Below are 15230 nucleotides of genomic sequence, written 5' to 3' on the forward strand. Positions count from 1 at the left end.
TGTCCTTCCTGGGAGAGTAGGGTTGGTACCCCCTTTCCCTTTCCTTGGGCCCATTCCCATGCTGGCGAAGGACTGTAAGGTGCCATCAGCTATTATGGACTGACTCTTATGTGGGTCATTGGCTCAAAGGGCTGTTACCTTAAAAAGTTGCCTTGTTGATCACATCTAGCATTTAGCTGTATGTGAGTCCTCTCCTGCCCCTCTGAGTGTGGCAGTGAGTGGCGGGTAGGGGCTTGGGTTCTAAGCTGTGTTCACATGATCAGCAATCCTACAGAGCAAGGTGAGGCTCCCTGAATGCAGTGATCTTGCTACTAGGACCAGTGATGCTCTTGACTGAACAGTTTCTTCCAACCCGACCAGGACATGGGATATTATCTATATCCCATCTAATAGTTGTCTTCCCTCTCCTAACTAAAATAATCTTTCCCAGATATCTGGGGTTAGGTCCCTGAAAATTGCCTAGGTCCGGGGCTTCTCATACGAAGAATAAGATCCATTGTGGGGAAAGGAAGGGGAAAAATGAAACAAGATGGGACCATGGAGGGAGACAAACCATAAGAGATTCTTAATCTCAGGAAACAGACTGGGGTTGCTGGAGGCAAGGGGGTGGGGAGTGGGAGGGATGGGGTGGCTGGGTGTGGACATTGGGGAGGGTATGTGCTGTGAATTGTGTAAGACTGATGATTTGCAGACCTGCAACCCTGAAACAAGTCATATATTATATGTTAATAAAAGAAAAAGATCCAAAGGGAAAAATACAATTAGCAGGTGAATTTACAAAAACCCTGTTCCCCCCCTTTTTTTAATATTCACCAAATTAAACAGTAAAGATAGCACACTAAATAAATACTATATCAGTGACAATCTGCAATTCTTAAATTAGTCAGAATGGGTACTGTGCAATTAATTTCCATTTACCATCCTTTGTACCCTGGAATCTTTTCAGGATGTCCTTCCCACGCAGATTTAACGAGATGCTTATGAATTAGGGTTTGTTTTGTGGTAGACAGTATGCGTGCTGGTGGGCATTATTTTCTGTGTCTCTTCATATAGACGTTGCATTTGTGATTTTAGGATTTGAAGCAGTGAGTGACTCTTCACCCTGGGGTTCCACCCTGTTCCCAGACATGCACAGTAGCAACTTGGATGCTTGAAACAGTAAACACCTTGGATGATCTTAGTGCATCTGATTTGATATCTATCAAAAACTCCCCCAAAGCACCTGGTTATTATCTGTGCCCATGACAACGTTGTACCATATCCCATGTCTGCTCCCCATCTAAGCCGTGTCTCCGCACACTCCGTCTGAGGGCGGGAGTCTAGGGCTGGGTTTGCTTCTCTAGTGTTCCTAATGTGGCCAGAGACAAAATGAGGCAAATCAAAACCCCTTCATTGAAACCAAAACAAAACCTTAAAAGTAGTTCAACAGAAGTGACGAAAATTACTCCTAACCCAAATCCTGTAGACTTCAGTTTTATTATTATTATTTTTTTAACTGTGAAACTTCTTTGTCCTTCTTTCCCTGAGGTGGGCTTGCTTTTTAAAAAAAAATCGTAAATAAACACGCTGAAAAATTGTATAGCTATTGATGTGTTTAATTTGTCTGTACTTCCACAGACAAATTTGTCTGTATTTGTCTGTATCTCCACTCCACTGGAGTGGAGAGGGGCTGCTGTCCTGGGTGGTGATACTGTAGGTGGGACGGTAGTGGCTGGGCCACCCACAGTGCTCCCAATAAAGGTTTTGGGGATGACTTTTATTCAGGTGGAGTGAGCTTCTCTGGCTAGGGCACTGGTAAGCCACAAACAATGCATTGAATAGTTGGTCAGGCAAGCTTGGAGACCCTTGAGTCACCTTCCCCCAGCCATGCATCAGATGTTTATTGAGCGTGGGCTTTTCTGAGTCCAGCAAAGAAAATCAGAGTATGAAATGATTGATGCTTTCTGCCTTTGAGGAACGGAACATCTAGGTGGTCAAGTGAGATGAAGACAAGGGAAACAAAATGTAGCTCATGTTTTTAAATATATAAAAATACTTAGAAATTTTCAGGTATTTTTTTTAAGATTTATTTATTTATTTTAGAGAGAGAAAGAGAGAGAGTGAGCATGATCAGGAGGGGCAGAGGGATAGAGACTCTCAAGCAGACTCCACGCTGAGCCTGGAGAGTGGCCCGGGGCTCAAGCTCCTGACCCTAAGATCACGACCTAAGCCAAAACCAAGTGTTGGGCACTTAAGAAACTGTGCCACCTAGGCACCCCAACATTTTCAGATATTTTAAACATAAAACCATAGTTCAGTGTGATGATAGATTTGTCGTCGGAGTTCATGGAACACAGAGATTGTTCTGTGGGTGTATTCAGGAGGCTTCATGGAAGGGAAGGAATGAAAATGGGCCTTGAAGGAAAGAAGAGGCAGGGAGGATGCTGGGTTTGTCAGGCTCACGAGTGGCATTAGCAAGGATAGGAATGTTAGGGTAAGGCACAGTGATTTGAACAAAACTTTCTGGGGAATGTTTGATGGATCATGTGTTTGTGTTGCTGTGGTCAAGCCTGAGAACAATATGGGAACCCAGTTGGGAAGGGTCGTTGTTGCCAGGCTTGGTTTTCATGACATGGAAGGGGTACTGGAGTTTCTTCTAGAGAGGAAACCTCATGTGCTGAGCTGAACTGGGAGGGGATCCATGCTGCAGTGCTGTGTGGGCTGGATGGTTTAAAGAATGGAGAGAAGGTGGGCACCAGGGATTCTTGCTCCAGAGAGCAGGTCAGGAATACCAGTCCTGAGTTGGGAGCTACCCTCACTGCCATTTCCATTGATGTCCTCTCACTATCCTGCCTTTCCCCCACACTTTTCCTGTGCTCAGAGCAGTGCTTGCAACGTGCACAGATAGTTAACCAGCTCCCCAGTTTTTTCAAGAGCAGGCAGTGGGTAGCATAATCCTGCTGAGACTCTTTCAAGGGCTATAATGGGAAAGAGTGTGTGTGTATGGAGAGAGAGAGGGAAGAACATTATTATGAAGATAATATCAGCTCATTGCAGAATATTGGGGAAGAATAGGAAGGTGTAAAGAAAATATGAAAATTACTTACGATCTTGCCGTACAGTGGTAACTACCGACATGTAGTGAATTTTCCTTCGAGTTGTTTATGCATAAATATAGGCATGAGATATAAACAACATTTAACAAAATTGAGATTATGCCTTATGTGTTTTCAGCCTGCTTTTATACACACTGCTTAAGCATCCGATTATTTTTCAAGTGTCATAAAACTATTTGAATTCATACTGAATGGCTGCATAATATTCCATTGAATGGGTTTGGCTTACTTTGTTTAATCATTCTATCAGGTATTTGTGTTGTTTCCAGTTTTTGATTATTATAAATAACCCTGAGATGATCGTATAGGTGCATTAGCTTTTTATTGGGTCCCTGATGGTTTCCTTGGACAAATTCCTAGAAGAGAAATGACAGGATCAAAGGAATGAATATTTATGAGTCTGGTTCCATTTTGCCACTTTGCTTTCCAGAACAGTCATGCCAGCTTCTACTCGCATCCACACTGATTGTCTGCGTACTTCACTCCACTGGCTTTGCCCTGGTCAGCGGTGTCCTGAGGTTGTTGGAGTCAGTGGTCAGTTCTTGGCGCTCATCCCACTTAATGGTCAGCCTCATTGCCACAGCTGAATACTCTCTTCCCTGAGAGCCTCTCTTTCCTTGGGTTCAAGGTTTTGAGGACACCATACTCTTTGGGGTTTTCTTTCCTTCTCACACTCCTTTTCTCGTGCCCCCTTATCTCTTTGACCCTTCAGTAGGGCATGAGAGCTCAGTTTTCCATTTGCTGTCTTGATCTGCAGATGCCCATCTTTCAATGCTATTCAAACAGAGGTGCCTTGTAAATTCGTATCTGGAGGCCAGCCTACTCTCTGAAAATGAGCCTTCTCTACCCATTGTCTCCTTAACGGCCCCTTTTGGATGTCTGGTAGGTGTCTTAAATCTAGCCTTTCCATAGCCATGTTTCTTCTTTCCGCAAGCCCCCAGCCTGCACTTCTACTGGCTTTCCTGTCTCATAAATGCTAATTTTGTCTTCCCAGCTGTTCAGGCCCAAACCCTATCAGACAACTTGAGTTATTTCCAACTTTTGATTATGATAAGCAACATCGAGATGAACATATAAGTAGAAAACTTAGTAATGGGTCTCCTTACTTTCTCTTACACCCCCCATCTATAAGCAGATCCATTTGACTTCCCCTTTAAAACATAACCAGAGGGGCGCGTAGATGGCTCAGTCAGTTAAGTGTCTGCCTTTGTCTCAGGTCATGATCCCGGAGACCTGGGATAGAGCCCCACGTCGGGCTCCCTGCTCAGCGGGGAGCCTGCTTTCCCTCTCCCTCTGCCCATTCCTTCCCACCTAATGCTTTCTCTCTTGCTCTTCTTTCTCTCTCAAATCAACAAATGAATGAATGAATGAATCAATCAATCAATCAACCTATCTTTACAAAAGAATAACTGGAGACGGAGACAGAGCACATCTCAGTACCTCAGCACTCTCCTCTCCCTCTGGATCATTACAACAGCCTCCACCTGGTCTCTGACCCTGTCCTTGCTATGCTCTCCCTCCAGTGATGCTACATGCAGTCAGAGTGTAGCTAGACTGAAAGGATCAAGATACAAGCCATGGCCTGTCAGTGCCTTGCTCAAAGCCTGCCAGTGCTTTCCACATCACGTGGAAAAGCCAGGGTGCTTCTATCACCCACAGACGCCATCTCCAACACTCTGCCCCCATCCCTCTTTCCCTAGCTCACTGGACTCCTGCACCCTTTTCCTAAGGTCTCCTTCTCAGTGAGCCTTTCCTGGCTGGTAAAACTGCAGGCCTTCTTCTGTAGCACTTCCTGTCTCTATTCCTGCTTCATTTTGTTCAGAAGGACTTGCACCATCTGATAAGTGACGTATTATACTTATTTGTTAGCTTATCGTCTCTTTTCCCCCCACTAGCATGTGTGCTCTCTAAGGGCAGGGATTCTCCTTTGGTTTGATTATTGCTCTTATTCCAGTCCTTATAATAGAGCCTGGCATGAAACCTCAGTAAATAATAGTTGAGTAAATAGTGTTTCTGTGTGTGTTTGATTAGTTTAAAATCTTCCTCAACGCATTGTTTTATGTTATTTCATGCCTTATTGTATATTTTTATTTTTGTGGATTTTTCAGAAGGTTTTATTTATTTATTAGAGAGAGAGAGAACCAGTGCGAGCGGGGAGGGCAGAGGGAGAGGAAGAAAGAATTGGAAGCAGACTCTGCCCTGAGCATGAAGCCCAATGTGGAGCTTGATCCCATGACCACGAGATCATGACCTGAGCCGAAAAGAAACCAAGAGTCGGATGCTTAACCTACTGTGCCACCCAGCACCCCTACTTTTGTGTTTTTAAAAAAAATTGTGGTAAAAGACTCATAACATAAAACTAACCATCTTTAACCATTTTTAAGGGTACATTCAGTTAAGTGCCTTCCCATTGTTGTGTGAATCTCCAGACTCCTCTCATTTTATAAAACTAAGAGTCTCTACCCATTAAGCAACTCCTCATTCTTCATTCCCCTAGTCACCCATCATTCCACTGGTCTCTATGAACTTGACTACTGTAGGTACCACATGTAAGTGGGCTCATAGAGTATTTGTCTATTTGTGACTGGCTTGTTTCACTTAACATAATGTCCTGGTATTTCATACATGTTGTAGTGTGTGTCAGAATCACCTTCCTTCGTAAGATCAGATAATAGTTCATTGTGTGTATTTGCCACATTTTGTTTATCCATTTCTCCATCAGTGAATTCTTGGCTATTGTGAATAATGCTTTTATGAACATAGGTGTACGAACATCTCTTTGAGACCCTGCTTTCAATTCTTTGGGGTATATATATCCAGAAGTGAAAATGCTGGTTTGCTTGAAATTCCATTTTATTTTATTGTATTTTTTTATTTTTATTTATTTGACAGAGATCACAAGTAGGCAGAGAGGCAGGCAGAGAGAGAGAGAAGGGGAAGCAGGCTCCCCGCTGAGCAGAGAGCCCAATGCTCATGACCTGAGCTGAAGGCAGAGGCTTTAACCCACTGAACCACCCAGGCGCCCGTGAAATTCCATTTTTAATGTTTTGAGGAACCAGCATACTATTTTCCATGGTAGCTGTACCATGTTACATTCCCACCAAAAATGCATAAGGTTTCAATTTCTCCACATCTTCACCAACACTTGCTGTTTTCAGGTTTTAGTTTTTATCTTTTTTGATCATGGCCATCCCAGTGGACATGAGGTGTGCTGTCTCATTTGTGGTTTTTACCTGCATTCCCCTAATGATTACCGATGATGAATATGTTTTCATGTACTTTTTGGCCAGTTTTTATATGTTTTTTGGGGAAAATGTCTATTCAAGTTCTTTGTCCATTATTTTTTTAATCCAGTTTGTTTCATGTTATTGAGCTGTTGTTTCTGTGCTTTTTTCGCCCGACAGGCCGCAGTGATTGTTGCTTTTTTGGTGATGCTTATGTTAAATTCTGAAGGACAAAGAGAAACATGCTGAATGCAATGGGTTAGGGTAGAAAGACAGGGGGTCTAATCGTGGCACAGTGAGCGGGATGTATAAATGGTCGTAGCTGAAAGAGACGTGCAGAAGCGTAAATATGCATTGATGCGTATCTGTAAAGTTTGACTGTAGTTTACATATTTTTCTCAAAAGAGGATTTATATGTATATGTATATTTGTGTGTGTGTATATGTGTGTGTATAATATATATATTATGATAAAGTTTCTCAACAACAGTACTATTGACATTTTGTGCTGGGTAATTATTCATTGTGAGGTGCTTGTTCTATATATTGTAATGTGTTTAACAACATCTCTGGGCTTCATCATGAAATTTCAGTAACACCCTTGCCTGTTCCAGTTGTGGTGTTTAAAAATGTCTCTATACATTGCTAAATGTGCCCCTGGGGGCAGCAAGGCCTCCACTCCTGTCCCAGTTGAGAACCACTGATACAAGAGATGTTAGATAGATGGGTGGGTGGATGGATAGATAGATGTACAGATGGATGAGGGTGGTGGTGAATGCTAGTATATTGTTATATCATGATTGAAAGCCTTATCTATAACAGGCTCTATTTATGTGTAAGTCAATACTCAACAACCTATCAATTATGTCAATTGGTTTGGGGGTCAGCTTAAAGAGCATCTTCTTATATTCTTTTGTGAGCTTGTATTGATATATTATTGTTATTTCTTATTGAGCCCTAACTGTGCTAAGCATCTCCCATTAAGACTCAATTATACAGTAAATTATAGTATTTCTCCCTTTCTATTCAGAGTTCTTGCATTCTGCGACCATTTTCAAAGCATTGAACTACAGTTTATTCCTTTGCATTTCTGAGCTCTCTGGCAGAGTGAGAAACTGAGAAACCTTTAGCTTTCCCCCATTTTATAGATGACAGAGCAGAGAGGATACAATTGACTAAAATAACATATTCCTCAATGGTTTTGGAAGACATGCCAAGCAACAAGAAAGGGTACACTGTAGAAAGGTTTGTGAGAAGGATTTTGAACTCTTCAAAATTAATTTTGACTGGTTTAGATACAAATAAACTTAACAGGCTTTTAAAAGCATAAGCTGGCTAAGCACAGCCCCTGCCTGATTCCTGAATTCCATGTATGACCTTTGCAATTTGCAAAACCCCATGAAAATTAGGGCCGCTGTTGTTCAACTTTCCAAGGAATTTCCTGCAAAAAAAATTTACATGGTTTAAAAAAAAAAATCCAAATGTTGGTAAACTCTAAAGCTTGTCCATTTCTAATCTGAGATACAGACAATTCACATACACTAAACAGCCAGATCCATAGAGACTGATCGTATGAGGTTCTCACCCCTAGTTCAATGATGCATTTAATTCCTTTAAGGGTTGGAATCCTCCTTTGAAGAGAGGGGAGTGGTCATTCAAAGTCACAAATACATTTAGCAAATTCACAATTACCTACTGATAGGTGTTCATGGTGGCAGTGTTTGATATATGCAAATAGAGTGCATTTTTCTTAAAATATTCCCAGCAATGTAAAATGCTTGTGAAATGTAGTTTTTTTTCTCTTTTACCCTTTCATGGTTTTTCTAATTGTGTTAAAACACACACACACACACACACACACACACACACACACACCAAAAAACAGCTCCTAGGAGATCTGCTCTCTCATCCAACTCTTCAAATGGTACAATACAGTATAATGAACTCAGAGCATGATTGTTGTACAGCAGCTCTCTAGAACTTTATCATCTTGTGCTTCTGCAACTCTGTTCACTGAACACCAACTCCCCTTTCCTCCACCACAGATCCCTTTCATTTTTATCCACAAAGCTCAAGAATGATGGGAGCCAAGAGGGAGGCATATAATCCCCAAATTGCTTCAATTTGTCTCCAGCCTGCTGGGCATCGCTTCTGACTTCAGCTGTGCTCTTACCCAGGGTGATTTAAAGATAAAGGTTAATGTTTATTTAGCAGTTATGCTTCTCTGCTAAGCTCTTTGAATCCCTATCTCATTTAATCCTCTCAACAGCATTGTGAGTTAGATACAGTTATTATCTTCTTCTATTTTAATAGATGAGGTAAGAGACTGGAAAAAATGGGTGATATCCTTACCTTCACACACAAAGTAGTAAACTGAGGATTGGACCTCAAGCCCGGTGCCCCCAGAGCCTATAGCATTAGTAACTCTCCTAAATCCAATGTGAAATACCCTTTCCCCCTCCCAGTACACACATATACTCCCACTGCAGATCTTAATGTCAGGAAAAGTTGGATAAAGAATCAAAGCGAAAAGAAAGCAAAAGCAAAACAAAACAAAATCTCCAATGGAAACGCTTCCCCATTCACATGGTCCAAATCGCACAAATGAAGAACTCACGGACATCTAAAGGCATCGCTGTCGATTTTATACTATATACATGGAACTAAAAATTAAGGGGCAAAGGTTGCACATTTCTTTGTTTCAGTAGAAACAAACTATCATAACTTCATAAGCATCACCTGCCTAGTTCATAAATTCAGTCCACAAACCATTTAATTTGGGTACAATTAAAAAAAATCTAATTCTACATGTTTAAAGGAAAGGTGTGCACCTTTCATGTTGGCAAATTCCTCACCACTCCTTGTCTTGCCTTTTTCTCTCTTCATTCACTTTTTTTACCTGCTTTGCCCTCTTAAGCATTTGCATTTGAAATCTCTGCTTAATAGTAAAAATTGGGGTGCATATGGGATGGTTTTATTTACATATGTCCTGTATTAATATATAATACCTGTATTTTACCTTAAGAACAACTTCTGACGAGGTATTTGCTCTCATATTTATCTTAATATTATGCCCCCCCCCTTTTTTTTGCACTAACATTTTATTTCCTCTTTGGATTCCTACTTATTTAATTCTTCTTAGTCTCTAGGCCAGGGGTGGCTATGAATGAGAGGAGGAAAGGGGCTTTTTTTTTTATTTTATTTTTTTATAAACATATAATATATTTTTATCCCCAGGGGTACAGGTCTGTGAATCGCCAGGTTTACACACTTCACAGCACTCACCATAGCACATACCCTCCCCAATGTCCATAACCCCAGGAAAGGGGCTTTCTTGAAGCAGTCTTTTTGTTTTGTTTTGTTTTGTGTGTGTATGTGTGTGTGTGTGTGTGTGTGTGTGTGTGTATTTCTTAGAGATGCTTAAAAAAAGGATGAAGTCATGCTTCTCTGACTCCTACTTGCCCCTTGGTAAAGACAGTAAAATGCTGTGGTTTCAAGGTCCAGGAGGTGTTAGGGTTAGGGGCAGGTGGTGGCATTTGGGCCATTCAGAGGAGGTAGTAGGCGAGTTGCTTTCCTCCCTTGGGCCTCAGTTTCCTTGTCTATAAAACACAACTGACGATAGTTCACCTGATCTGTGTTGAGGGTTTGATAAACTAGCTGGTGACCTGCCCAGCATGGATCGAAATCCAGAACATACGAGTTTCTGTTTCCCTTCATTTCATTCTTCTCAGAAACTGGCATTGAATACAGACACCGCCAGTGATATCAAAGTATATAAAAGGATTTCTGATGAGAATGTCAGAGAAAGGTTGCAATAAAAATGTGCTCTTGCCAACAGAAGCTCTCTAAACCCACCACGCAGTGTCAATATGCCTTATGTATGAATTCATTAATGTCTGCGTGTGTGCTACTATACGTGGCATCTGTGTATGTGGGAGCATGTATTTTGTGTGGCACACATATACGCGGCATTTGTGTGTGGATAAATGTGCCTATGCAGGTGTGTGTGTGTGCATGCGCCTGGAAGGAAACCGCTGGGAAGAGACTACATTGTACTAGATACTTGATGGTACCCCTTATTCAGTATATAGTCACTCACGGTATATAAAACGAAGTCCGTTTATGATGTTGGTCTTATCTTCTAATTAAAATCATAGGCATGAGGCTTCTTTATACCTGCATAAAATAAGCAGTTTAATTTCTCTGCACCAGGGGAAAAACAATTTCATTGCCTGTTATGTAGCCCATCAGCACGTGGTGGGAAGCAAGTCAGGGTGGTGATGAAAGCTTCATTCCTCCTCGGTGTGTGTGTCCTCTCCGACTTGGGGAGGAGCACAGATGCATCCCCTGAGGTGTTCTTGAGGGTAGTGGGGGTGCTTTTATCTGCTGTCCCTACCCCTTCACAGTCTCAAGGGGGGGTTGAAGCTATTCTGTCTATGAAAAACCCATCCTAGAACATTTGCCCCCAATTATTCACATATGAATGAAAAAAATACTGCATCCATTCCTTAAAAACTTGCTGATAACTAGTAATAATTTATTTCAACAAAGCCAAAGCAAATATTTGAGAAAAAGAAAGTAAGCTTGTTTTGGAAACTATAAAGGAGTAAAAGAGGAAAAGGACTACGAATCCTCGCAGTGAAAGGGATTGAATCTGTTTTAAAGCTTACTTTATAATAGTAATATATACTATGGGTAACATTTAAAAAATCCTGCTATTTAATAATTTTATTTTATAAGGTATGGGAATGGTTTTTGGCTTTATTTTGTACTTTGGGGCCTGTGGTTCCCCCATGTGTAGAAGTAACCCTAATGACTGGTGACAGTATAGCCAAAGGCAGGAAAAACTCTAAGAGGAAATAAACTCATTTGCTCATTCAGTCGGTCAGCAAACATGAGGTACTCGAAGAAGCTGGGTCTCACTGGATAATAAAGGTCAAAAGGGCAGTGATGCTGAGGAAGCCAGGACAAAAGTAGGGGGTAGAGTTTGTTAGGCTGTTTTAGGGATTTTAGAATATAGGAAGATCAATGATAAGCCATCTAGTGCTTTTATGTAGGGGATGTTGGAATAAGATTTGTTTTATAGGATAGCTGTTCTGGCCACAGTGTGACAAAGTGGATTGAGGGGCAGGAAGGGACAGCACTGAGATTGACTAGGGATGTTTTACAGTAATCCAGTGTAGAGATTATCACGGTTTGGACTATAGAAGTTACAATGGCAGGAAGAGAATAGATCTGATTTTAGAGCTAATTAATAGGTAAAATACATGGGGTTCAAAGACTAAGTAATTTTCAGAGGTGAGTGGGAAAGTAGAGTCAAGGATGAATCTCAGGTTTTTGGTTTTATGTTGAATCATTTGTAGAAACATGAACTGAACCAGGCAGGACGTGGTGGGAGAGGGATAGGAGTGGGATCAGGTGCATTTTGGGGCATGGTGAATTTGAGGTGTTTGTGGACTTCCAAATAGAAGAATCTGCCAGGAAGCTGGGTCTGAGACGTAGAGGAGACCTGAGATCCAGATTGAGTTTTTGAGTCATCCCCAGAAAGATGGTAATTAAAAAATAAAGAAAGAAAAGCTTGGAAGAACTTGCTGAGGAACAGCGCATTGGATAAAAGAAAAGAGGGTCTAAACTGACGGGTTAGCAGTATTAAAAGGAGATCTGAGAAGGATCAAAACAAATCTAAAGGAAGACAAGATGAGGATGATGCTATGGAAGCCCCTGGAAGAAAACGCTGCAAGAAGGATGGAATTGCCATTGGTATTAAAGACTGTCAGGATTTCAACTGTGGGAAAGGTCTGAGTGTCTAAGTTCTGTCTGATGAAATACTGGTAAGTCAGTCGTGTGTTTAGTGAGAGCAATATCATTGAGGTACTATAAGTAGAAGCCAATCTGCACTGATGTGAGGGAGCTTCTAGGTAAATACTGAAAGGTCAATGATAATTATAGCGATCACTTGTAAGACTCTGTTATGCCAAGTGCTCAAAGCCATTTTCAGATATCAAGGTACTCAATTGTTGCTGTGGAAACTGAGGCCTCTAGAGTTAAGTAGGTTTCCAAGGTGACTCATGATGAACTGAGAAGTGTGAATTTGAATCTCCTTCCTTGGATGCCAAAGCCTTTGTGCTACACCATTCTGTCCATTTGGCTTGGGAATGATGCACTTTTTGGAGCAGCAGTCTTTGCCCCAGGGGCCTTTGGGGATATGGGCTTTGGAAGGTATGTAGAACAAAGAGATCATTGAAACCACTTAAGTCAATTAAATCACTCAAACAATTCATTTGGAAAGAACAAAACAAACAGTGGGATAAGATGGGTATCCTTTTCAAGACTAAAGGGCAGTAAGAACAATAGTGTGATAAGAATGCCTTGGAGAACTGAGGGAGGGAGCGAGGGAAGGGGCTGTGTGATGGTCTCAAGGTCAGGGGACAGAGGACCCTAAGAATATGCTCTCAGTACTTAAAAGATGGACATCAACAATGAAAGTACCTATAAGATGGACATCACAACATGAAGCCTCATTTGTATGCAGACCTAACATGCATAATATTCCAGCTCCATTCAGCAACGAAGGACTAAATCAGGGAAAAAATGCCAATATTTCATATAGAGACCCACATGCCCCTTTCTGTGCTGTGATATACAAGTACAGATGACTTTATATTTATGCTTCAATTTCTTGTATTTATTCTCTCATGCTAACTCCATCTGTATTTTCTCCCCTCTCCTTTCTTTAGATCATGCTTCTTAGTGATCCTGAAATGGAGAGCAGCATATTAATCAGCTCAGATGAGGGGGCCACCTACCAGAAATACCGGCTCACTTTCTACATCCAGAGTCTCCTCTTCCATCCCAAGCAGGAGGACTGGGTGCTGGCCTACAGTCTGGATCAGAAGGTGAGCACACACTGTTTTTATTCACATCTTGTCACCCAGGTACCACCTGGTGAAAAGCTCTTGTTTACCTAGTCCTAATTTTGGAGGGTATTCAGTGACGTTTCATCATTCCTGCCGGGCACCTTTGGTCCACGGCAATGAATTTTCCTTCCTGCTGTTTAGTATCAAAATATGCAGGCAGGTATATGTCACTTATTGGCGGTGCTGTTTATCATTTCATAGGCTTAAGATGGTTTCCTCTATAATTTTAGTCATTTCACCTGAATGACCCTGTGAAGCAAGTAGGAAATGTGTATTCATAGCGATTTTATAGTGATTGTAGTAAATGCAGGTGTAGAAGGGCTAAGGTGTCTGTTCAAGCCTGCCCAGCCAGTAGTTGGAAGAGCCAGAGCTGGAATGAATGTTGTCAGATTCCAAGTCTAGGGAGTATTCCCGCATACCGCATTGAGTAAAATTTGAATATACCATTGTTCGTAGTTTAGCAAAGGAAGGAGTCTCAAACATGTCCATTTTGTTGTTTTCTACCAGTACCTTTAAGATATAATGATCCAACAAGTCCTCCTCTTTGAGCTCAAGATCCATTTATCCAGCTGTGTACTTGACCTTGCCTCTTGTATGTCTCCGAAGGCTCTTAATTCAAGGTTTTCCAAAAACAGACTTCTGCCCTCCCTTCAACAGAGCTTGTTCTCTTCCAGTGTTCCCTGGTATCCATTTGGTTGTATCCATTTGTATCCATTTGGTTGCAAAAGTCCAAGAAGGAGGAGGAATCCCTAACACTTCTTTGTTCTTAACCTAGTATCTGTAACCTATCATTTTTGTCTCCATCTCTTAATTCCATGGACTTCTGTTTCCACCACTACTCAAACATCAGTCATATCTGTTATTTGAGTAATCACCAGAGTCTCTTCCAGTGTGTTGGTTCTATAACCCGGACGATCTATTTCCCAAATATAGATCTTTGGATCTCCGCATTTTTTCCTTGCTCACAGAAAAAAGACCACAGTCCTCTATAGAATCTGCTAGGGCCTCGTTATCTGGTCCCTCCTCTGATTTGACTACTTTTACCACTTTCCCTTGAATGGCCTTCTTTTAGTTCTCCCCAGTTGCCTCCCTGGCTCCATTTCCTGGGCCTGGAATCTTCTTCCCTGAAGGCACCTTCGTTGCTGTCAGATCTCAGATCTAATATCACTTCCTCAGGATGTCTTCCCTACAGTCCCTGACAAAGTTCAGTGCTGGATGGTGTAGTGCCATCCACTTCCCCTTCAGAGGGTGTGTCATGCATGGGATTTGACATTGACTTACATGATCTTCAAATTATCTGTGCTTCTCCCCAGACTACAAGCTCCAGGAGGGCAGGACCAGGTCTGGTTTTGCTCTGATGTAGCACGGGTACTAGCACAGTTCCTGGTACTGGATAGGTGCTCAGTAAGTATTTGTGCGGTGAACGCATTAGTGGAGGAGTGCAGAAGTGCTGTGGTCATGACCCCCGTCAACTTGTACTTAAGAAAAGAGACTTTAGATTATCCTTTGTATTTCCTTAGTAGAGAACCTTAGTACAAACTATTATGTAATCATGTTCAGAAATCAATCAGGGAAAGAAAATAGATAATTCTAAGCACTGCCTTGTGTAGGGATATCCACAGATTAACCTTAATTGAAATAGCTTTGCTGCTTCTCTCTTAAATCCTGAGACAGTGGCTCCAGTATGTATTTGAATATGTGATTGCAAGTGTGTATGTGTGTGTGTGTGTGAGAGAGAGAGAGAGAGAGAGACAGAGAGAGAGAGAGAGAGACAGAGAGAGATGTCAGCACCTTTAAACAATAATTTCACCATAACCTTTATATCTCTCATTAATGGAGCCTCATGGTGGGTGCCGGGTGCTTAATGCAATCCCCTGAGGACAGCCACATGACATTTGCAAAGCGCAAGCCATTGCAAATACATTTCTTTCATGGCATCAAGTGGATAGTATATGAAAGACTTAGCCAAATGTCAGGTAGTCTGTGAGTTTGGAT

At 41.6% G+C, this 15230-nt stretch overlaps 1 protein-coding gene across 4 annotated transcripts in view; it reads left to right on the forward strand.

Annotated features, from left to right (window-relative positions):
* SORCS3 (sortilin related VPS10 domain containing receptor 3) overlaps nucleotides 1-15230 on the forward strand; it is a 601218-nt gene that overhangs the window by 286054 nt on the left and 299934 nt on the right. For all 4 annotated transcript variants that reach the window (XM_047703327.1, XM_047703328.1, XM_047703329.1 and 1 more), the window contains exon 4: nucleotides 13056-13214. In XM_047703327.1, the coding sequence (XP_047559283.1) occupies nucleotides 13056-13214 (159 nt within the window). The remainder of the gene's footprint in view (nucleotides 1-13055; nucleotides 13215-15230) is intronic.

This window comes from Lutra lutra, chromosome 14 (genome assembly GCF_902655055.1).
Source record: "Lutra lutra chromosome 14, mLutLut1.2, whole genome shotgun sequence".
Classification (NCBI taxonomy): Eukaryota; Metazoa; Chordata; class Mammalia; order Carnivora; family Mustelidae; genus Lutra; species Lutra lutra.